The sequence below is a fragment of the Medicago sativa genome, chromosome 1, assembly GCF_051527215.1.
Source record: "Medicago sativa cultivar Bolivia chromosome 1, Bolivia_mono, whole genome shotgun sequence".
NCBI lineage: Eukaryota > Viridiplantae > Streptophyta > Magnoliopsida > Fabales > Fabaceae > Medicago > Medicago sativa.
In genome coordinates, this window is record NC_140749.1 from 92549350 (window position 1) to 92571622 (window position 22273).

The following is a 22273-nucleotide window of genomic DNA, read 5'->3' on the forward strand; positions in this document are numbered from 1 at the left end:
GTTTTTGTTACTTAGTTGGTGGTTGAAAGCGAAAATGATAATTTTACTTTTGATTTTCACTTTTGATGGCTAAATCCTCTTCAAATTATGCATATGCATAGGTTTTTGTTACTTAGCATTTTTCTTCAAAAAGAAGCTAAACTAGCCCACCTAAAAGCTAAATCCTCTTCAAATTATGCATATGCATAGGTTTTTGTTACTTAGCATTTTTCTTCAAAAAGAAGCTAAACTAGCCCACCTAAATTGGCACCAGAGGGAATCGAACCTGAGACCTCGAGGAGGAACACACTCCCAGGTCCCAAGCCGATACCACCAGGCCAACCCAAGTGGGAATCTATCTTGGTCATTATTGTTGTTACTTTGACTTTATACTATGTCTACCGCAGCTCCTTAAATTACGTCTTTGCACTCAATGTCTTGGTTAGGATTTCTTATTGGTATTAATATATTTCCTTTTGACTTCTTTTTTTAAAAAAAAAAAAATTCTAATTTATAAACCAAACAAAACACAAAAGTGTCGTCGTGGATAATCTGGAAATTCTAATCCGCAATTGGGAATCTCATTATACAATGGATGTCTCAGGTTCAAGTGTTGAAAAAAGAATATATATTAAACTAACAAATTAACTACTCACATTTGTCATTTTAAAAAATCTCATTACACGAAAATACCCACAACAATTTTTTTATATAGTTGTTTAAACATCAAAATAAAACTAATATAATTATGTCTTCATGTGTAATTATTTAGTTACGTGTTTGATTTTTTAAACTTACATCTAAAACATGTTCCACTTCAATTTTAAAGAAGTTTCATGTCAACTTGTGTGTGAATGCACATTTCAACTTGATTTAGGTGAAAATGCATTAGTTTCAAATAAGCACAAAAACATTAAGACTCTTTCTAGTTTCACCCCATATAATCCTAGTTACACCCAAATTTATTGAAATTTTTACAATAATACCAAAATCGTCCTCTTCATCTAAATTTCTAAAAACCCTTCTTTTATTATCATTCTGAACCATCACCCCCTTTTCACCCACAAACCACCATGGATATGCAATCAATACCTACTAAAATCACCAATTGAATCAACATCTCTTCCATTGATACGTACTCGATTAATACAAGTAAGTGAATTTCATAAATTTCTTCGAGTTTCTATTTATCATTTGCTCTATGATTTATTCGATGTTGTTAATTTTACCATGGATGTTTATAGTTGTTGTTAACTTCACGTTTGTCTATCGACGTCGATTTGTTTGATTTAAGTTTACGTAGAAGGGTAACGTAATTTAAGTTTACACACAGGTCTCGCGTGAATTTAGTTTACGTACATATTCTAAAAAGGAATAACATACACCTAAACTCAGTTTACGTGGTGTATGTAAACTCAGTTTACATAAACTAGGTAAATTCAGTTTACGTGGTGTATGTAAACTCAGTTTACATAAACTACGTAAACTCAGTTTACATGAACTAAAACTCAGTTTACTTAACTTTATGTAAATTCAGTTTACGTAGTGTATGTAAACTCAGTTTACTTAACTCATGTAAATTGAGTTTACATAAACTACATAAACTGAAGGCGCGGTTGGCAGGAAGGAGATGAAGGCACGATTGGGAAGGAGATGAAGGTGATTGGCTTCTTTCTGGGTTTGAGGGGATACATGAACTTAGAATACGTAACAGTGTTTTGTGGGTTTTGAATTGAATTGAATTTTTATTTTAATTAAAGGGTATATTAGTAACTTTGGGGTGTAACTTGGATTATTTGGGGTGTGGTAGTATCTGTCAAACATTAATGTTTCTTTATATATCTTATCATTTAATTATTAAATTTGATTTTCTTTCAATTATTCTAATTTCTCCTTAAGGAAATTTTTATAAAATATCCATAATTATATTTTTGTCCAAAAAATGACATCACATGGAGTCTCTCTCTCTCTCTATCTGATAGTGGTTCAATAAACATTGGAGTAACATAGCATAGCATTGGAATGTGGTGTGGAGCCCATTGGTGAACCTCTGCTTAGCTGGCTCCAACCTCTTTTTATGGACCTTGTCTGCCTCACTCCTTCTTCCTTGCCTGCCCATTCCCATTTCACAAGTAAAGTAGTAGTAAGATAGATAGTACTAAGTAATTCTCTTTCACACCCCCCCTTTTTTCTTCTTCTTCTTTTTCAACCATAAATAAATACCCAGATCTAATGATTTCACACGCCCTTCATAATTCTCAGATCATCTTTTTCTTCATCCAATAAATTCTTTGGTAAGATCCCTTTTTCTCAATTTTCTTTCTCATCATACATATTTGATTAAAATCTTGATTTTTATGGATAATTCTGTGACTTGTGTTTGGATTTTCAATGTAAAAATGTCAACAATGGATTCATTCATATTGAGCTGACCAAAAATTGGTCAGAGAAAAAGTTGGATTTGACCTTTCAATTAAAAAGAACTGAAAAATCATATCTTTGTCAACTTTAGCTGCTGTAGATGGATGGTCATAATTTTTGTTGCAAAGTAAAAACAAGTCAAAAAGTTTGATTCTTTATCCTTTTATTTATGATTAGAGAACCCAATTTCTGTTTTTGGGTGTCACATGTTTTTTGTTTTTGACCATAGTTTATATTTCAGTTTATAATTGAAGTTTTTGAACCATAATTGATTTTTTTATATGTACTTGTTTGTTCATGTTGTTGTAGTTTGTGGTGGATCATCATAATCATCATCATTGTTGTTGTGAGGATTGCAGGATTGTAGCTATATAGTCAAATTAGTCTATAGTGAGTGAAAGCTGTAGGTTAGATGTTGAAATCCTTGATGGTTGTTTGGTGAAATGAGGTATGTTATCGGAGTTAGTGAACTTTTTGAAGGCCTGCTTTCGGCCGGGTTCGGATGGATATGCGCGCACAACGTCAGATGCTGGAGGTAAACAAGATGGACTATTATGGTATAAAGACTCAGGGCAGCACATATGTGGTGATTTTTCGATGGCTGTAGTTCAAGCCAATAACTTGCTGGAAGATCAGAGCCAGATTGAATCTGGTAGTCTGAGTTTGAATGAGTCTGGCCCTTATGGAACCTTTGTTGGCCTCTATGATGGACATGGAGGTCCTGAGACGTCGCGGTTTATCAACAATCACCTATTTCAACATCTTAAGAGTAAGTTGACAATAAAATTAGTCAATTCTTGAAGTTTGTTTAGTTGTTTGTATTAGCATAGAGTCTACTTGTTGCTTTGGTGTTTTTTCCCATCTTTTAGAACCAAGAAAATCACTTATCTAGAAAGATTCAAAAAATAGGACTTTGTATTCTATTGCTTGCTTTTGCTTTTGCTTTGATATCCGAGATAATATTTCCGTCTCATGTAAAACCAGTATATACCAACAAAAGAATCATTCTCTTATCAGATAAACTGTTGGAGCATAGATAGCGAGGTTTCATTGAGTTCGAGTTTCAGCTCAATGGTTGGAGTTATGACCAATTGACTAGGAGCATACCATTGAATTAATGCCACAAAAAATAGCAGATATACACGTACTAAGAAAACAGTGGATTTCAGTAACTGTTTAATTGCATGCATTTTGGTCTTAACCCTCAGGTTCCCAAGAAAAGTACTTTGTAATCCAGAGTTTGGCCGAGATAAGTAAAGTTTGGTCAAAGATTGGTCTAGCCAGGATTTGAACTTGTGTTTTCCTGAATTATTCGACATCTCTGTTGTCAATAGCGGTCTAACGCGGCGCGATCGCGGCGCGGAGCGGCTGAAAACAGCCTAGCGCGTCAGAACGCGACCGAGTCGCGCGTTAGGCAAAAGCGGGTCAACGCGGGCAAAAAGCGGGTCAATGCGGGCAAAAAGCGGGTCAACGCGGGCAAAAAGCGGGTCAACAAAAAAATCTCATCAGAAACCACAAAATCTCATCTCTGTTCTCTGTTAATCATCCTTTTTTTTACAGTCAAAATGAAGAAGAAAGGGAAGAAGTGAAAGATTGATTAGAGATCTAGAGATCTAGGAATTAATATGATCAAGATGAAGTCTAAATGTGAATGCAAAATAAAATTTTCTCATCTATATTAATACTAAATATATTTTTTTCATACTTTTTTAGTTAATATAATATTTAGTTTTAGTGTCCGCGTCATGTAAAAGCGCCCGCGTCGCGCCCGCTTACCGCGCCGCGTCAATTTTTGGGGTGGCCGCGACGCGCCGCGTTTCCGCTTTGACAACTATGTTCGACATTAACTGAATCCCATCAACCACTGATGCAGTGAAAAAGTCTATTCCACTAAAAGACAACACTTAAGGGGGTGGAAATAGCTGTTTTAAATTTTATTAGTATTTCGGGATATTTTTGTAATTTCGTTTGTTTTGTTACATCCTTAGGGTTTTGTTAACACTATTTATATTTGTTTTTGCCGTCATGAGAAGGAGACTTGATGTTTAATAAAATTTGAGAAATTCTCAACCTTTTGCTGTCAATCTCTCGGGTATTCGTAGAATCAACGAGGATTTGATATTTTGTTTTTGTTCCATCACGTACGCTGCATCAGATTGGTATCAGTTGTCTGTACGTTCTTCACCATGCCGCCACGGAACCGTGCTCCTCATGCTACCCTAGATGACGCGACTCAACGTGAGGAAATTGCACAGTTGCGTTTGCAGGTAGAGCAACTGACACAACAGCTGGCTGCCCTCCAGCCACCGACACCCTCTGACTCTGACACCGAAGACAATGTCAACCCTTATGCTGACCGTCACGGTATTGATCGCCGTTGGGAAGCAGGATTCAAGGTCGACATCCCTGAATTTCACGGCAATCTACACGCAGATGAACTTATTGATTGGCTACACACAGTAGAGGAAATTCTGGATTTCAAAGAAGTGCCGGATAATCGTCGTGTTCCTCTGATCACCATGCGATTGCGTGGACGGGCTCAAGCTTGGTGGCAGCAGACCAAGCGAAATCGTACACGAATGGGAAAGGCCAAAATAAACTCTTGGGAGAAATTTAAGAAACACATGCAGTCTGCCTTTCTTCCATACAATTATGAACGTGAGTTGTATCAGCGTTTTCAACTCCTTCGTCAGGGCAATCGATCTGTCGATGATTACACCACTGAATTTTATGAATTGCTTGCGCGCACTGAAACTGCAGAATCTCCTCTTCAACTTGTTTCTAAATACATCGGCGGCTTGCGCCCGCAATTCCGTGATGTTCTTAATATGTTTGACCCTGTGACAGTTGCAGAAGCCCATCAACGCGCACTACAGGCTGAACGACAGTTAGCACGGCGTGTCAATCCTACCCCTGCCATAAATGCCAATTCTTCTATGCCTTCGAGCCGTCCTGAACCGCATTCTGCTATGCCACAACAGCCACGTCCCATGTCACAACAGCCACGTCCCACTGGCGGCATTCGTTGTTTTAATTGTGGTGAATTAGGCCATCGGCAAGCAGATTGTCGTAATACGGCAAAAACCAACTCGAGAGGTTTGCTGGCTAATGATTTAGACGTGGACTCTCCACCTATTTTTGACACTGAGGCTGAACCAGTTGATGGAGATATTGAACATGAATTTGTAGAGGGGGATGTGGGCCCTTTACTCATGTTGCGGCGTACCTTTCTCAATTCTAATGTTACTGATGAAGATTGGCGTCGTACTGCCCTGTTTAGATCCTCTTGCACAATCGCAGGAAAGGTATGTCAACTTATTATTGATTCTGGCAGTTGTGAAAATGTGCTCTCTGAACTAGCAGTGCAGAAATTAGGATTAACTCCAGAAAAGCATCCCAAACCGTACAAACTTGCGTGGCTGAACAAGAGTACTGGCATCACTGTGTCCCACCGAGTACTGCTCTCCTTCTCTATTGGCCCTACATACTCCGACGAGATATTCTGTGACGTGGTTCCTATGGATGCTTGCCACCTTCTTCTGGGTCGTCCATGGCAATTTGACCGCTCGGTTATGCATGATGGTCATGATAACACCTACTCCTTTCTTTTTCGTGGGAAAAAGATTGTGCTACTACCCAGTAAGATTCGCACTGCTGGGGACAGTACCACTTTACTGTCTAGAGCCCCCTTTGAAGAAGCTATGACTGAGTCGGGACTTGTTTTTGTCCTTCTATCTAAGCACGTGACTGTTGATGATATGCCTCTCGGTGCTACCTCCTCTGTCGTAGCGCCATTATTGGCGGATTTTAGAGACATCTTTCCTGAAACACTTCCTGATACACTGCCTCCACTTCGTGACATTCAACACCATATTGATCTTGTTCCGGGAGCTTCTTTACCTAATCGCCCCCATTACCGAATGAGTCCGAAAGAACATGAAGAAATTCGTCGTCAGGTAGAAGAGCTACTTGCTAAGGGGCACATCCGTGAGAGTCTTAGCCCATGTGCTGTTCCCGCCCTCCTCACCCCAAAAAAAGATGGCACATGGCGTATGTGTGTGGATAGTCGTGCTATTAATAAGATCACAGTTCGTTATCGCTTCCCGATACCGCGTTTGGATGATTTACTTGATCAGTTATCCGGGGCTACAATTTTCAGTAAATTGGATTTGAAGAGTGGCTACAATCAAATAAGAATCCGTCCGGGTGATGAATGGAAAACTGCCTTTAAGACGCGTGAAGGCTTATATGAGTGGCTGGTAATGCCGTTCGGGCTTTCTAATGCACCGAGCACTTTTATGCGGGTTATGAATCAGGCTTTGCGTCCTTTTATAGGTAAATTTGTTGTTGTTTATTTTGATGATATCCTTATCTATAGTGCTGATCCTGAGCTGCATCTCCAACACTTACGTGAAGTTCTGCTTGTCTTACGTCGCGATAAGTTTTATGTTGCTACGAACAAGTGTGTTTTTATGACAGATTCTGTCCATTTTTTGGGATATGTTGTTTCTAAGGATGGTCTTGCTGTTGACAATAACAAAGTTGCCGCTATTGAGCAGTGGCCGCAACCTACTTCTATTACTGCGGTGCGCAGTTTTCATGGCCTGGCATCCTTTTACCGGCGTTTTATCCCTCATTTTAGTAGCATCATGGCACCTATTACTGACTGTATGAAGGGAACTAAATTTACCTGGACAGCTGATGCTGAATCTGCCTTCATGGAAATCAAGCATCGATTAACTACAGCGCCACTTCTAGTGCTTCCAGATTTCTCTCTACCATTTGAGCTACATTGTGATGCATCCAAAACTGGTATTGGTGCTGTTCTAAGCCAATCTGGTCGTCCAGTTGCCTACTTCAGTGAGAAATTGTCTGTTGCCAAACTTCGCTACAGCACATATGATGTGGAGTTTTATGCAATTTTTCAGGCGGTCAAACATTGGCGCCATTATCTTTTTCACCGTGAATTTGTCCTCTTCACCGACCATGATGCTCTTAAATACCTTGGTAGCCAACCAAAGCTCTCTGACCGTCACGCTTCTTGGCTAGCATATCTGGAGCAGTTCACCTTTGTAATCAAACATAAAGCAGGTGTTTCTAATAGAGTGGCTGATGCTCTAAGCCGCCGTCACAATTTACTCTCCGAAATACGAATCACAGTCCCGGGTTTTGATTCACTTATGGACTTATATGCTACTGACCCTTTCTTTGCTGCAATTTTACTAAAAATACAGAACGGAGAACGCACTGATTTCTTATTACAAGATGGCTTTCTTTTCCGCGGGCTGCAGCTATGCATTCCTATGAGCAGCCTGCGTTTGAAGATCATACAGGAACTGCATAATGAAGGTCATGTGGGCCGTGATCGCACTCTCCATCTTGTCTCTAGCTCTTATTTTTGGCCCTCGATGCGCAAGGAAGTTGATCGCTTTGTCGCCCGTTGTCGTGTCTGCCAGATGGCCAAAGGATCATCTACTAATGCTGGTTTATACCTTCCTCTCCCTATTCCTACTCAGCCTTGGACAGATATCAGCATGGACTTCGTGCTTGGCCTTCCTCGTACACAGCGGGGAAGCGACTCCATTTTTGTGGTGGTCGACCGCTTCTCTAAAATGGCGCACTTTATACCATGTAAGCGCACATCAGATGCTGTTAATGTAGCCCAACTTTTCTTCCGCGAAATCTACCGCTTACACGGACTACCAACGTCCATTGTTTCTGACCGTGATTCTCGTTTCCTCAGTCATTTTTGGCGAAGTCTCTGGCGTTCAGCAAACACGACGCTCAACTTTAGTAGTGCTTACCACCCACAAACTGATGGTCAAACTGAGGTGGTGAACCGCTCACTTGGTAACTTGCTACGCAGTTTGGTTGGTGAAAATATTAAATCCTGGGATGTCAAGCTTTGTCAAGCAGAGTTTGCTCACAACCATGCGGTCAATCGTAGCACTGGCTTCAGTCCGTTTCAGGTTATTTATGGCTTGGTTCCCCGTGGTCCTCTTGATCTGTTGGCGCTTCCCTGCAAGGTGCGTCCCCATGCCACCGCAGTAGAGTTTATGGACCAGCTGCATCAGATACACCAACAAACCCACTCACGTCTGACTGCTTCCACTGCGAAATACAAGTTACAGGCTGATCAGAAACGCCGGATTGTTGAATTCTCTGTTGGTGACTATGTTTGGGCAATTTTGACAAGAGACCGTTTTCCTGCTCATGAGTATAACAAGCTTGCTGCTCGCAAAATTGGCCCGTTGGAAATTACTGAAAAGATCAACCAGAATGCTTATCGTTTGCAGCTTCCTAGTCATGTTCACACTTCAGATGTCTTTAATGTCAAGCACCTTATCCCTTACTCTATGGATGCTTCTTCCGAAGATGAGATGGCTTCTGATTCGAGGGCGAATCTTTTCCACCCCGGAGAGGATGATGCAGTGAAAAAGTCTATTCCACTAAAAGACAACACTTAAGGGGGTGGAAATAGCTGTTTTAAATTTTATTAGTATTTCGGGATATTTTTGTAATTTCGTTTGTTTTGTTACATCCTTAGGGTTTTGTTAACACTATTTATATTTGTTTTTGCCGTCATGAGAAGGAGACTTGATGTTTAATAAAATTTGAGAAATTCTCAACCTTTTGCTGTCAATCTCTCGGGTATTCGTAGAATCAACGAGGATTTGATATTTTGTTTTTGTTCCATCACGTACGCTGCATCAACCACTTAGCTCAATCATTTGTTTTTTTTAGTTGTATGTCTATCAATTACAGATTTACATACATGTGTGTTTTGAATCATTGTTGTTTGCCCGATTACCAAATATGAATTTATATATATTCTTTCTCTACTTCAAATTTCAGGATTTACTTCTGAGCAACAATCTATGTCAGTTGATGTAATTCGCAAGGCATTCCAAGCAACAGAAGAGGGGTTTATGTCACTGGTTTCGCAGCTGTGGCCAATTTCACCGCAAATTGCAGCAGTTGGGTCTTGCTGTCTTGTTGGTGTTATTTGTAATGGAACCCTTTATATAGCAAATCTTGGTGATTCCAGGGCTGTTTTGGGAAGATTAGTTAAAGCAACTGGTGAGGTTTTAGCCATGCAATTATCAACAGAGCACAATGCATCAATAGAGTCTATAAGACAGGAGCTTCATTCTATGCACCCTGATGATTCAAATATTGTTGTTTTAAAGCATAATGTTTGGCGTGTGAAGGGAATTATTCAAGTAAGTCACTTTTCTATAAACTGATAGCTAGCAGTTGCAACGAGTAGCTGATCGTGAGATAGTCTCTGAACCATAACAGATAGTCTCTGATAGCTATATTGATTTTTATTAATTTTATCGCAAACAATTATAATATTGGTTAAATTATACGAGAAAAGCCTTAAATTCCCTTGGATTTGTGCGCTTGTGTTCTTCATTTCATGAAACTTGGAAGTTGGGCCTTGTAATAAATTGTACAATCTTTTCCCTCAGATTTCTAGATGCATTGGCGATGTATATTTGAAAAAAGCCGAGTTCAATAGAGAACCATTATATGCCAAGTTTCGACTTCCTCAGCCGTTCAAGAGGCCAATACTGAGCTCAGAACCATCAATACTAGTGCATCAGTTGCAGCCTCAAGATCAATTTATTATATTTGCATCTGATGGGCTCTGGGAGCACTTCAGCAATCAAGAAGCAGTTGATATAGTTCAAAACAATCCTCGCGCTGTAAGATACTCATTTAACTTCAACTATAGTAGATAGTATCATAGTTATACCATTATTAGTTAAGATTAAAAAGTATATACTTGTTTCTTTTTAGACTGAAAACTTAAGGGTATGTGTGGTTGAAACGTTTTTATTGCAAGTATCGGTCATGCTTGGGTGGTGCTTGTAAGATGCATAGTTATACCATTATTAGTCAAGATTACTCATTTAACTTCAACTATAATAGATAGTATCATAGTTATACACTTCTTGCTTTTTTGACTGAAAACTTAAGGGTCTGTATGGTTGAAGTAAATGTCTTATCGTTTTCATTGCAAGTATCGGTCATGCTTGAATGATGTTTGTGTACAAAATTTGTGCGGATAATTTAGGATGCGCCTGTGCCATGATTTATAGAGATCACATATAATTTGTTATAGGTAATGTTTAATGAGATGAGATAAGAGTTTAGTGCAAAATGGATTATATGTTTTATGTTATTGTTTCAGGGAATTGCAAGGAGGATGGTGAAAACTGCGCTTAAAGCAGCAGCAAAGAAGAGAGAAATGAGATATTCAGATTTAAATAAAATTGACCGTGGAGTTCGGCGACATTTCCATGATGATATCACTGTAATTGTTGTGTTTCTTGACTCAAATCTTATGAGTAGAGCAAGCACTGTGAAGTTCCCTGGTATTTCTGTTAGAGGAGGTGGTGTTAGCATCCCTCACAACACATTGGCACCTTTTACTACTACAACAGATAATGATGGTACTTGATCATGTTTAATTTAATTTAATTTAATTGGGATCTATACTAGTAGGATTTAGAGTATGTAGAAATATAATTTAAATTGCATATCTTTTGAAGGCATAACAAATTCAACCATCTTTAACAATCTGTCTGAAAGAACTGTGGTGCTTTAATGTCCACTCCATAAACAGGATTTTTGTTTGTGGAGATATCCGATTTATACAAAAGATAGTAATATGATTCAGATGAATACATGGTTGGAACTAAATTGAAATTCATCATGCTTGATTGATAATGTGCATGATGTATAAATATTCACCAATGTAAACATTGACTGATGATTAAAATTTACTCTATTAATATGGAACTGTCAAACTCTAAACACAAACTACGAATAAGAGACTGATTCAAAATAACATTTGTGTCATATTTTAAATTAAATATTGACAACATAATTAGGAGAATGCAGGTAGTATGTACTATGCCCAATATATATTAAAAAAATTGTATTAATGTGTGACTTCAATTTAAATATCTGTCTATGTAATACTAGTAATTTAGATTTCGATATCAATGTTCTTTCATACTATAAAATGTTCAATCTCCAAATTATTTTTTTAATACAAAAACCAAAACTGTTCTAAATTAAATATAAACAAAGCAATTTCACCTGATTTCAAAAGCGATTGGGAGGGTCCTTGAATTCATAAATAGTACTGTATATATTAAAGCTTCAATGACCAATTCCATGGAAGTTTGATCATTGCCACTTCAACTAGTCTAAACAATCAACAAATGCTGTTTTTTTTTTTTTAAGTAATCTGGTCTTCAACAAAGACGTATATCGAACAAATGTTAGATTACATATTTGGTAGGGTGGAGCCTTTTCATTAAGTCAAAAAATGCTCTTACGTAGGAATTTTTCTTTTTTAGCCTCTAAAGTGGTTCAGTTTGTACTCTTATACGATACGATACGATTTGCGTGTTTATAAGTTATTCGAAAGATATCTCATGAATATTATTTTATAGGCTTAAAGAGGAAATATGAGGTGAAAAGAGTAGTCCTCGTTACGTAACGAGTTGTGTTATTTGAATATCTTTTTTTTTTTTTTTGAATAATTTGAATATCTATTTATATGATAATATTTATGACAACCAAAATTTTACAAAGAGAATGAGATATTGACATAAAAACTAAATAATAGAAAGGAAAAAAGTATGCAGGGGTCGGGGTTCGAACCCCGGACACCCCACTTCTCCACAATTAAATTGTGTGAGTTCTAGCCACTAGGCTACTTGACAAAAAAAAAAGTAAAAATATAATGTGAGTATGAAAGAGAAAGTTATCACAAAGGTTATCAAAAAATAATTGTTCAAATATCATTTCTTATAAAAACTATTCACGGGTGTTCGAATATCATTTCTCATAATCCAGAACTAAGATAGCGTTTATCAATCTTCTATTGTGTCTATCCAAAAGAAACACAATTAGTTTTCTAAGGATGTTATAGTAGAAACGAAAAAATTAATGTTTTCTATACACCAATGGTGTAAAGAGCTATTGGGCAGCACTTCGCTGCCATTGGAGAGCATACAGATTCAATCAGATCATATTATCTTTGCTATGTTTGTTTTTAAAATATCTCTAGAAATATTTTTATGGAAATGCTACCTTGTGTCTTTAAGACGCACGTTGATGAATCAAATATAATACTCCATCCGTCCCTCAATAGATGACCTAATTGACAATATACATTATTGACTTGACATACTTTGACCATATTTTTCTACTAATTCACAAAGATAAATAATATCATGTAAGATGTTGGATTCGTCTCGATGAATATTTTTAAAATGTTAAATTTTCATAATTTTTTTTAGTAGAGAATTGAAGATATCAAAGATAAAACATATGCATTGGTACGTGTGTCGGAGTCAACTAGGTCATCTATTGAGGGACGGAGGGAGTAATTTTTTGGTTGAAATTTGTGTATTCAATTTAATACTATTTGAATTTGTAATAGATAGAGTATACAAAACTTGAGATAATATTTCTCCGGTCCTTAATATAAGAAGAAAAACCAAAAAACATCAAAACCAATACACTCATTAATTAGTATAACTTTTTGAATATTTTTACAAATATACCCTTATAAAAAATTGTAAAGCATTAAATACATCCACTAATATTAAAAAGACAAACATTAAATAAGGGGTAGAAAAGTCTTTAAAGCAATAACTACACCTCAAAAGTTGTGATATTTTCTTATAAATAGGACCAACAATTTTTTTAAAATTTTCTTATATATAGGACCGGAGGGAGTACTTTTGAGTTTTTTATCTTGTGCCCTAAGGGCACAAGTTAGCATAACCATATTTTTATGTGGTGAGATTTTGTTGGATACATGCGTAATTTTTTTTTTTACTCTAACGGCATATGCAAATTCAATCCATGAAAGAAATATAAGGATGATTATACTAAATTCATCATGAAATATTGACGTATTTTCATTTTTCAATATCATGAATACTTAATAGAAAAATTGATTTAAAATATATAATAATATTAATGAGAGGATACAAATTAAAAAATCAATTAAAACTATTTTAAAAATGAGAATGACACTCTTTTTAAGATATTTTTGTGTGTATATTTGTGATTGTTATTGTAATTTAAAATTGTGGAACACATAGAATAATATTTTTCTTAGAAAATCAATGTTTTCTCAATACATTAAATTTCGTTGCTCAGACCGGGTTATACTGCTAGTAGCTTCAAGCTTAATGTACCCCCACCGTCTTGGAAATTGTTCCCATTTGGTTTGCAGACAATAATTTATGGGTTATGGTAACCAAACCAATATTAGTATGTTTGTACTGGATTCAACAATATTTTAACTTTTAAAATATTAAATTCATCACTTTTTATCATTTTTTAGCATAACTGTTATTTGTATTTTCTTCTCATAATTTATATGAAAATGCTAACAAATGTCCTTTGGTATTTATTTAGAAGTTTAAAAAAAAACTTCTTTTTTAGAATTGCGTATTTAATGCAACATTTCTCATAATTTATATGAAAATGTTAACAGATGTCTCTCAGCACTTGTTGAGAAGTCTAAAGAATAAACTTTTTTTTAGAATTGTGTATTTAATGCATTAAAACTTTAAAAATGAATTTTTTCTACATAAAATTTCTAAATCATTTCCTCTTTTGAATTCTTATCAAGTGTCCTTTTGACACTTGTTATAAATACACTATTCCCTCCGATCTCGAATGTAATAAACAAAATAATAATAATTGATGGTCTCAAATGTAAACAAAAGTATACATAAGTCATTATATTAAATGTCACTATTCCAATTTTACCCTCGTTAACTTTATCCAATTTGTTTCACATTCCCATGTTTAACACTTTCCAAATATTTTCCATTTGTGAAGTTCAAAAGTCATGATTCCTTGTAAAAGGTTTATATCATTAATGTCTAAATGTGCACTACTAGAAATTGATTCCAAAACATGGGTAAAATTGGAAAAATTGTATTTTTTATAATGACTTAAATGCAGTCAATCAACTTTCTTAATATGTGTGTTTTTTTTTGTTTCTAATATTCAAAACCGAGGGTTACCTTTTATTTTTGGGTTTTGTTCAGAAGTGCTCTAACTATATCTGTTAAGGATTTACAAATAGAAATGATAATAAGTTTTATGTAAAAACAAAGTTACTTTTTAAACTTTTAATGTGTTAACTTATTCTTTAGGCTTCTTAACAAATGTCTTTGTTGCATTTCCCTTTATTTTTTCTCCTTTCGTTTCTCGTAAATACTTTCGTTTTTTTAACATCCCTACCACATGGCATTAACACATAAAATGATGAACTCCACGGGAGGTGTGGGTTAAATTGAATATAGATTGAACTTGCACGAACCGGAATAGTGAACTCTGTGGTGGCCTTGGTCGTGAAGGTTAGGGCAAGTGAATGTTTTCATCGTTTCAAATTAAGTGTCATCTTTTATAAGTTTTTAAGAGTATTCACTCTCTTAGCTACAAGTACAACATTTGGTTTGTTTTTTATTGGACATATAATTTTAAATACTCGTCGTTAGAGTAAAATGTGATATATTGATAAAAGAAAAAAGAGAGTAAAATGTTGTATTATGTAAAAAAAAACAAATTATTTGATTTATCATTTTTGCTTACATTTTCAAAAATAATTGTTTTATAAAAGTTCACTGCATATGTCGTCTTTATAAGTTTTTCAAAATATTTAGCTTAGAGTCTCGGATTATTCGATCCTTAGGTCAGATATCGAGTTTAAAAAAAAATTGTCAAAAAATTAATTTTAATAAAAGTAACTTTTTTTTACAAAAATAAAAAAAAACAAAAGTAGTTAATATTTGCAACTAATATTTCTCACATTCACGCATTTAATACTTCGGTAGTCGTTCGACCAATATCACACGATCTAAATTCAAACGCATTATTTTAAATTATACAATCAAAATTAAAATTTATATTTATTTGCATGGAAACCAAATGTATGATGACTATGATCACCTATAGGGGAAAGGTTTCTCTTATTTTTCTCTCATGTTCTCAAATATTTCAAATTTCAACCCTTAACCAATCTCTCTCATTTTTTTTCTTTCAAATTCCAAAACTCTTCCATCTTTATATTTCAAGCACACAAATAGTCTACATTGCTTGTTCATATTTGTTTCATCACGTGAGGATCCTAGTTCCCCCTTCCGTCACATGAATGAAAAATTCAAAACATTGGATTGGACTGACAAAATCTAATAGCAATGTTATACTGGGGCCGGAAAGGATCTTATTAAGGCTTTATTTGCGAGTTTGGAGGGGAGGGGAAGGGAAGGCTTTGAGGGGTGGAAAATATGAGGGAAAATGGAGAAATCTTTCAAATTTTTTAAAAGTGAAGGTTTTTAGAGATTGATAAATTAATGCATATTATTACTATATTTTTAATTTTTAAAATAATATAACAACATAGATTAAATTTGAAGAATTCTTATAAACCCTCCAAAACCCCCCAAAACCCTCCTCCAATACAATTTTTAAGTTCCCCCAAATGAGGAGGGTTTAGTATTATGAAGAAATGTTAACCCCCCAAAACCCTCCCCTCCCATTTTTCTCTATTTCTTCCACTTGCTCATTCCTTTTTTCCCAAGCCTTCCCCTCCCTTCCCCTCCAAACTCGCAAACAAAGCCTAAAGGGACAAATCCGTCATTTTTGTAAACACAGACACAGTTTAAGTACTGGCAATTTTTTGCTCTGTTAAACTACCACACAACACACACTTGAATCCGAATTTAGTTTATTCGTTCGTTCATTTCATGGTATAAACACACGATTATTCTGTCATTGCATGACAAACGCTAGAGTTTATTAGTGGTAAAAAAAATTAGAAATTAAATAAGGACATCGTTTACTGACACAATACCATCATCCTATTCTTGTCTACCCTCTGGTGGGGTGGAACGGTTTTTACTGACTCTACTATACCTCTGTTGCCTTTGACTCCTCTTTTTACTCACAAGTCACATCCTCTCTCCCTCATTGCCCTTCATAAAACAAAGGGTTAATTATGTTTCTAGTCCCTATAAAATAGCGACATTATAAGTTTAGTCCCTACTTAATTTTAATAGCATTTTTAGTCCCTATAAAAAAAAATTACTTATAATTTTAGTCCCTGCTAAAACAAAGTTTGATTAATTATCCTTAAACTCTTAAATTTTTGAACGATTTTTTTGAGACAAGATTAGAACACTATGAAAGGTTCGTTTACTAAAATTTAGAATTTTCTGACATGAAATAAATTAAATATGAATTTTTTAAAACGACAAAAGTTAAAGATAAAAAGTAATAAAATCTGGATGTAGAAATCAAATTTTGCGATAATTTTTTGCGGACGAACTTTTAGTAATGTTCTAAACATGTCTGCAAAAAATTGTTCAAAAATTTAAGAGTTTAAGCATAAATTAAACAAATTTGAATTGAGTAGGAACTAATACTCAGTGCAGAAAAACAAAATTAGGGACTAAAAATGCTATTAAAATTAAGTAGGGACTAAACTTACAAGGTCGCTATTTTATAGGGACTAGAAACATAATTAACCCTAAAACAAAAATACTTTCTGATTTTAGTCTTGGGTCATGTTAATTGTTAACTTGTGTCTCGGAGTACTGATTAAAATAGTCAGAAAAGATAAGTTTTAAGTTGAAAATAGCATTTTTAAAAAATTAATTACATTAATTTTAGTATAATCTTGTTATATTAATTTTTTTAATCAATATCTTCGGAGCATTAGTTAATATTTTCTTTTAGTTTTTGTGACGTTGATTTAGTGTCTTAAGATAAAATAGAATGATAGATAAATCTTTAAAATAAAATTATTTTTTATTGAAAAGAATGACTGGTTAGTAGAGAGATAGAGATAAAATCATAGATATCACGAAAATTCAATGTCATTCAAGTATAACCCTTCACAAAGATGTTAGTTTACTGTCTCGCAAGCAAACCTCAGTTGTCAGGGACATGCATTATTATATGCAGGGGTTCGAACATGAGACACCCACTTGTTCACCTTGAAAAAGAAGGTAAATTCTAGTCACTAGACTACTAAAAAAATGTTAATTTACTAAATTGATATTCTTTTTATATAAAAATATTTAATTTGTGTAAATGTATTCAAGTAACAATGTTATTATGAGAATGGTTAGAAATATTTATTTTATTTTCAACACTATCTCTAAAATTTATGGAGTGAAATTGATATGAATTTTACAATTCATGTGCGACACTTTATTCTTACACCCTCAAGTCTCAACCATACTTTTTGTAGGAAAAATTCCAAACTCTCCCACAACAAGATCATTACTCAAAACACTCAAAAGACCAAATTGTTGCGTTGAAGATAGTTCAAACTAGTTTTTCCTATTTATAATAACACTGATTTTTTTTCATACTACTCGATATGAAATTTAAACGAGAATAAACACAGCATTTTCTACAAATAATACAACATTAGCTTCTTTTTTTTTTTTTGAATAAAAGATAAAATACAATATTCCTCTCTTTGGTGTGTGTGTGTATATATATATATATATATATATATTCCCTCCGTCCCTATATGTAAGCACCCTTTCCCTCTTTGGTTATATATATATATATATATATAAGCACCCTATTATTAGGGTGCTTACATATAGGGACGGAGGGAGTATACAAGAGAAAGTTAAATCAACGATAATTGATATTTCTAATCGTTGATTTAATTTTCTTTTATATACAAAATCGGAGAGTATTTTGAATTTTTAATGACTTGTAACAAGTGCTTTTATCAAGAATGCCTCACCATGGCCATTGGCCATACCCTTCTCTCTTTCTCGAGCCCCAACATTCTTTACTCACCTGCCTCTTCTCTCTCCCTTGTCTGCAGTGCAGTACAAATGTGTAGTCAAGTTTTGGACTTTCATTTTACCAAAAAAAGTTATGGACTTTCAGTTTTTTTAGGTGGAGATTTTCTGCTAATGCTAATGGTACACTTTTTAAGGATTTGTTTATTTCACTAAACCACCACTAATAACTGCATTTTTTATTAATATTATTATTTTATGTACTTGGTACTAACCATTATGTTCTTTGCTCTTGTTTGTGAGTAGTGTTGAACTTCCTGAGACAAGATGCTGCTGGTTTTCTGTCAAAGAGGAAATGGTTTAACTCAGTCTTGGTAAAAAAAGAAACTTTTTTTGTGTTTTTAGAAACCCATTTGAAAGTTTTTTCTCTCTGTCTGTGAAAGTTCCCTCCTTTTTGTCAGAGAAAACAACAACACATTCCTGAATCTATCAAGCAAGAACCTTTCTTTCTTGCTTCATTTTCTAGAGGAACAGCCAAAGAAGATAAGGGTTAAGTGTTAAAGATGGGGTGTGTTGCCTCAAAACTAGAGGAAGAAGAAGAAGTAGTAGCTATTTGTAGAGAGAGAAAACGGCAGCTGAAACTAGCTGTAGAGAAAAGATATGCACTTGCTGAAGCTCATTGTAAATATTTTCACTCTTTGAATGCTGTAGCTGCTGCTATTAAGCTCTTTGTTGCAAGACATTCTTCACCTTCTTCACCTTTCCTTATAACTTTCCCTCCTAAGGGTCTTGACCCTTCTCCTTCTCATTCATCAACTGAAAATGTCATAAATAACCCTATGTTTCTCCAGCAAACACCATCAGAAACCAAGCATGAATCTGTTGCTTGTGACTCATGTATTGGTTCCACAACCTCAGAGTCTTCTGAGGAAGAGGGAGAGAGAGAAGGTGAAGGTTGTAGAGAAGTTCAAAATGAACAGCCAAGTGAGTATTTCTACATGCACATGCCTATGAATATGCCTATGCATCATATGTCTATGCCACCACCTTCAATGCCTTCACCACAGAGAGATTTTGGTTGGGATTTCTTTTACCCTTTTGACAGTATGAGGCCAGAGGTTATGAATGGCTACCATAGGAATTCAGATGATGATTTGAGGGCAGTGAGGGAGGAAGAAGGGATTCCAGAGTTAGAGGAGGAAGTGGAAAGGGTAGAACTTGAGCATAAGGTGGTGGTGAGTGTTGAAGAGAAGAATAATAAAGAAGGTGGAGGGAAAGTTGTGAGTGGTGTTGAAACGGCGAAGGCTGTGGATGTGGCTAATGAAAATGTTGGGGGGCAAAAGGGGCTTGCTGTTCTTGATACACCTGCAGAAGGGAGAGAGTTGCTTGAAGCTTTGAAAGATATCGAGGACCATTTCATTAGGGCTTATGAGTCTGGTAAGGGTGTGACCAAGATGCTTGAGGCTAATAGAATTCCCCTTCATTCTAGTTTGGAGGAAATCAAAGGTGAGTCCTAATTATAGTTGAGTATGTTGAATTGATTGATTAAAATCTTTTCAACTTTTAACATGTCCAAGGTATGATGATTACTTATTACCATTTACCAACACATTGGTTCATCTTAGTAACTGTAAATATTCATTTGAATTTAGTCATATTCCTGCATTGGGCTTCTTAAGACCTGTAGATAGTTGATTTGGTTCATGTAATATGTAGGCATGAAGTTGAATTAGCTTATGTAAGGGATTTGAGTTCCATGCAAAAATGTTGACACATTTATTGATCATGGCTGTCAGATCTCAAATCAATTGGGAAGATTACTTAAATATGATTTGATGAAGTTGTAATGTGAGCTGACAAATCTCCAATTGATGGCCGAGTTGATTTAGTGCATGTTACTGCCTGTTGATTTAATTGTAGTGAATAAGGAACCCTGATGTAGGAATGTGATGGCTAGGAACTTAAACAAACAATAAGCACATTTCTTACATGACCACACAACCTTTTAAAGTTGCTGACCCTATTGATTTGAGAGCATAGACTAGTTGCAACTTTGCCAGATTAAGGAGTTTTAATCTATTAGATTTTATTAATGAGCATGCACTTGAATAGACAGGCATGACAAAATTGATACTCTGGATGTCTCATGTTGTGATATATATTCCATGTATCCATGATTAAAAGTTTGAACCATCTGATATCAATGCAGAAAGTTCGACCAAACTCATTAATGCAATAACATGGAAGTCCATGTCATCTAGGCAATCATCATGCAAGAGTCTGGTGGTTCAAAATATGAAGGATTCTTCAAGTTGGGTGGAATATAAGAATGATCTATTTGATGATTATGGAGGAATGGATTCGGGAAGTCATTTATTAACCTTAGGAAGGTTATATGCATGGGAAAAGAAATTGTTTGAGGAGGTTAAGGTAAGGTTAATTTTATTATTGCTTTTGTTCAAATCCATATTTTCTGTTTATGACGAAATGAAACTGCTTGAATGTGTATTCTCTTGAACAGAACAAAACAACAATGTGTTGGTGCTTAACTTCTAGTGTGGCCTTGTTTTGTTCCTTGACATATATTGCTAACATTCAGTGAATTCCTTGCCTTAGGCTGGAGATAGCACGCGGAAAAATTATGAGAAAAAATGTGCTCAGTTGAGAAATAAGAATGTTAGAGGAGATGATGAATTAAGCATGGACAAGACTAGAGCTGATATGAAAGATCTGTATGCTGGGATCTTGGTTGCAATTCGACGTGCAGAGTCGATCTCAAAGAGAATTCAGAAAATGAGGGACGAAGAATTACAGCCTCAAATTGTTGAACTATTGAAAGGGTGAGATAATATAGAAATTCATTCTAAAAGGAGACTAAATAGTTTTGAATTCATTGATTTATCATTTTCCATTTTCCAAATGCAGCTTAACACAATCGTGGAAAATCATGTTGGAGTCTCATGAAACTCAGAAGATGATTCTTTCCGAAGTCAAATACTTCACATGTCCCCCGTACGATAAATTTTGCAATCAATCTCGTGGATTGGCAACTCTCCAGCTTGAAGCCGAGCTTCATCATTGGCGTGCGTGCTTTAGAGAGTATACCGCAGCTCAAAAAGCATACGTAGAAGCTCTGCATGGATGGTTAAGTAAGTTCGTTGTCCATGAAGTTGAATTTTACTCGAGAAGCAAAAATGTTGCCATGCCAATGCCATTTCAAGTCAATGGGCCGCCATTACTCGTAATATGCAACGATTGGTTAACTTCCTTACGAAAGTTGCCTGATAAGACGGTAACACTCACTTTGAAAAGTGTTGTGAAAGATGTGAAAGCTCTTTGGATTCAACAAAATAAAGAGCAGCAACAGAAGAGGAAAGTAGATAACTTAACGAAAGATTTAGATAGAAGATATGATGGATCATATAAACTGAAGACGAAGATGCTTGAGTTGCAAGTAACAGATCATAGATCAGAAGAAGAGTCGGTTCGTGAAGAAGAATGCTTAATGGATAAAAGTGATTACTTGGAGACACTGAGGAGAAAACTTGAGGTAGAGAAGGAGAAGCATTACAGTTGCATGCAAGAAACACAGAGGATGACATTGAATGGATTGCAATTTGGGTTTTCTCAAGTACTTGAATCTTTGACAGAGTTCTCCAAAGCATCACAGAAAATGTACAATGATCTCGTGACTTTTAGTGAAAATAGTGAGAAAGCTGGGAACATTTCGTATATAGAAGATGATGGTTGCAATGTGGAAAACTGCAACAGCAAAAATGGACAATAGATTTGTACCAGTATTAGTTAGGGTGATATTTGTTCATTTGGGAGGTGATTTATGTAATTATGTTTTATTATGTCTGATGTTATGTCGAAGCAGCTCGCTGAGACATCATCGATTTTTAAGGTATTTGTTTAGTTGACCGAGTGCAGACATCAATTTTTTTATGTATTTGCACCATTAGTGTTGGTATTGTTGTGGAGAAAGTCCTGAGTTCTGGTTTTTGAATTTTTAATCTATTTTTTTTAGCTCTTTCTTTCTTAAATTATTT

General features: G+C 35.3%; 2 protein-coding genes across 5 annotated transcripts; both read left to right on the forward strand.

Moving 5' to 3' along the window:
- Nucleotides 1–2088: 2088 nt before the first annotated feature.
- On the forward strand, nucleotides 2089–11094 carry LOC146959208 (putative protein phosphatase 2C 79). Of its 3 annotated transcripts, XM_085740760.1 has the most exons (6): nucleotides 2089–2273; nucleotides 2492–2545; nucleotides 2710–3169; nucleotides 9256–9623; nucleotides 9876–10112; nucleotides 10601–11094. In XM_085740760.1, exons 3-6 carry the CDS (start codon nucleotides 2851–2853, stop codon nucleotides 10868–10870), a joined length of 1194 nt encoding a protein of 397 aa, XP_085596886.1. In that variant the 5' UTR covers nucleotides 2089–2273; nucleotides 2492–2545; nucleotides 2710–2850; the 3' UTR covers nucleotides 10871–11094. The 3 variants fall into 3 exon arrangements, with proteins under 3 accessions (XP_085596886.1, XP_085596885.1, XP_085596888.1); XM_085740759.1 differs by lacking the exon at nucleotides 2492–2545; XM_085740762.1 differs by lacking the exon at nucleotides 2492–2545 and having other exon boundaries at nucleotides 2760–3169.
- A 7091-nt stretch (nucleotides 11095–18185) lies between these two features.
- LOC146959209 (protein ALTERED PHOSPHATE STARVATION RESPONSE 1-like) lies at nucleotides 18186–22230 on the forward strand. 2 transcript variants are annotated; one of them, XM_085740764.1, is made up of 6 exons: nucleotides 18266–18404; nucleotides 18528–18595; nucleotides 18683–19727; nucleotides 20431–20651; nucleotides 20838–21061; nucleotides 21147–22230. In XM_085740764.1, the coding sequence occupies exons 3-6, from the start codon at nucleotides 18785–18787 to the stop codon at nucleotides 22006–22008; spliced, it is 2250 nt and encodes a 749-aa protein (XP_085596890.1). In that variant the 5' UTR covers nucleotides 18266–18404; nucleotides 18528–18595; nucleotides 18683–18784; the 3' UTR covers nucleotides 22009–22230. The 2 variants fall into 2 exon arrangements, with proteins under 2 accessions (XP_085596889.1, XP_085596890.1); XM_085740763.1 differs by having other exon boundaries at nucleotides 18186–18404; nucleotides 18528–19727.
- Nucleotides 22231–22273: the final 43 nt, after the last annotated feature.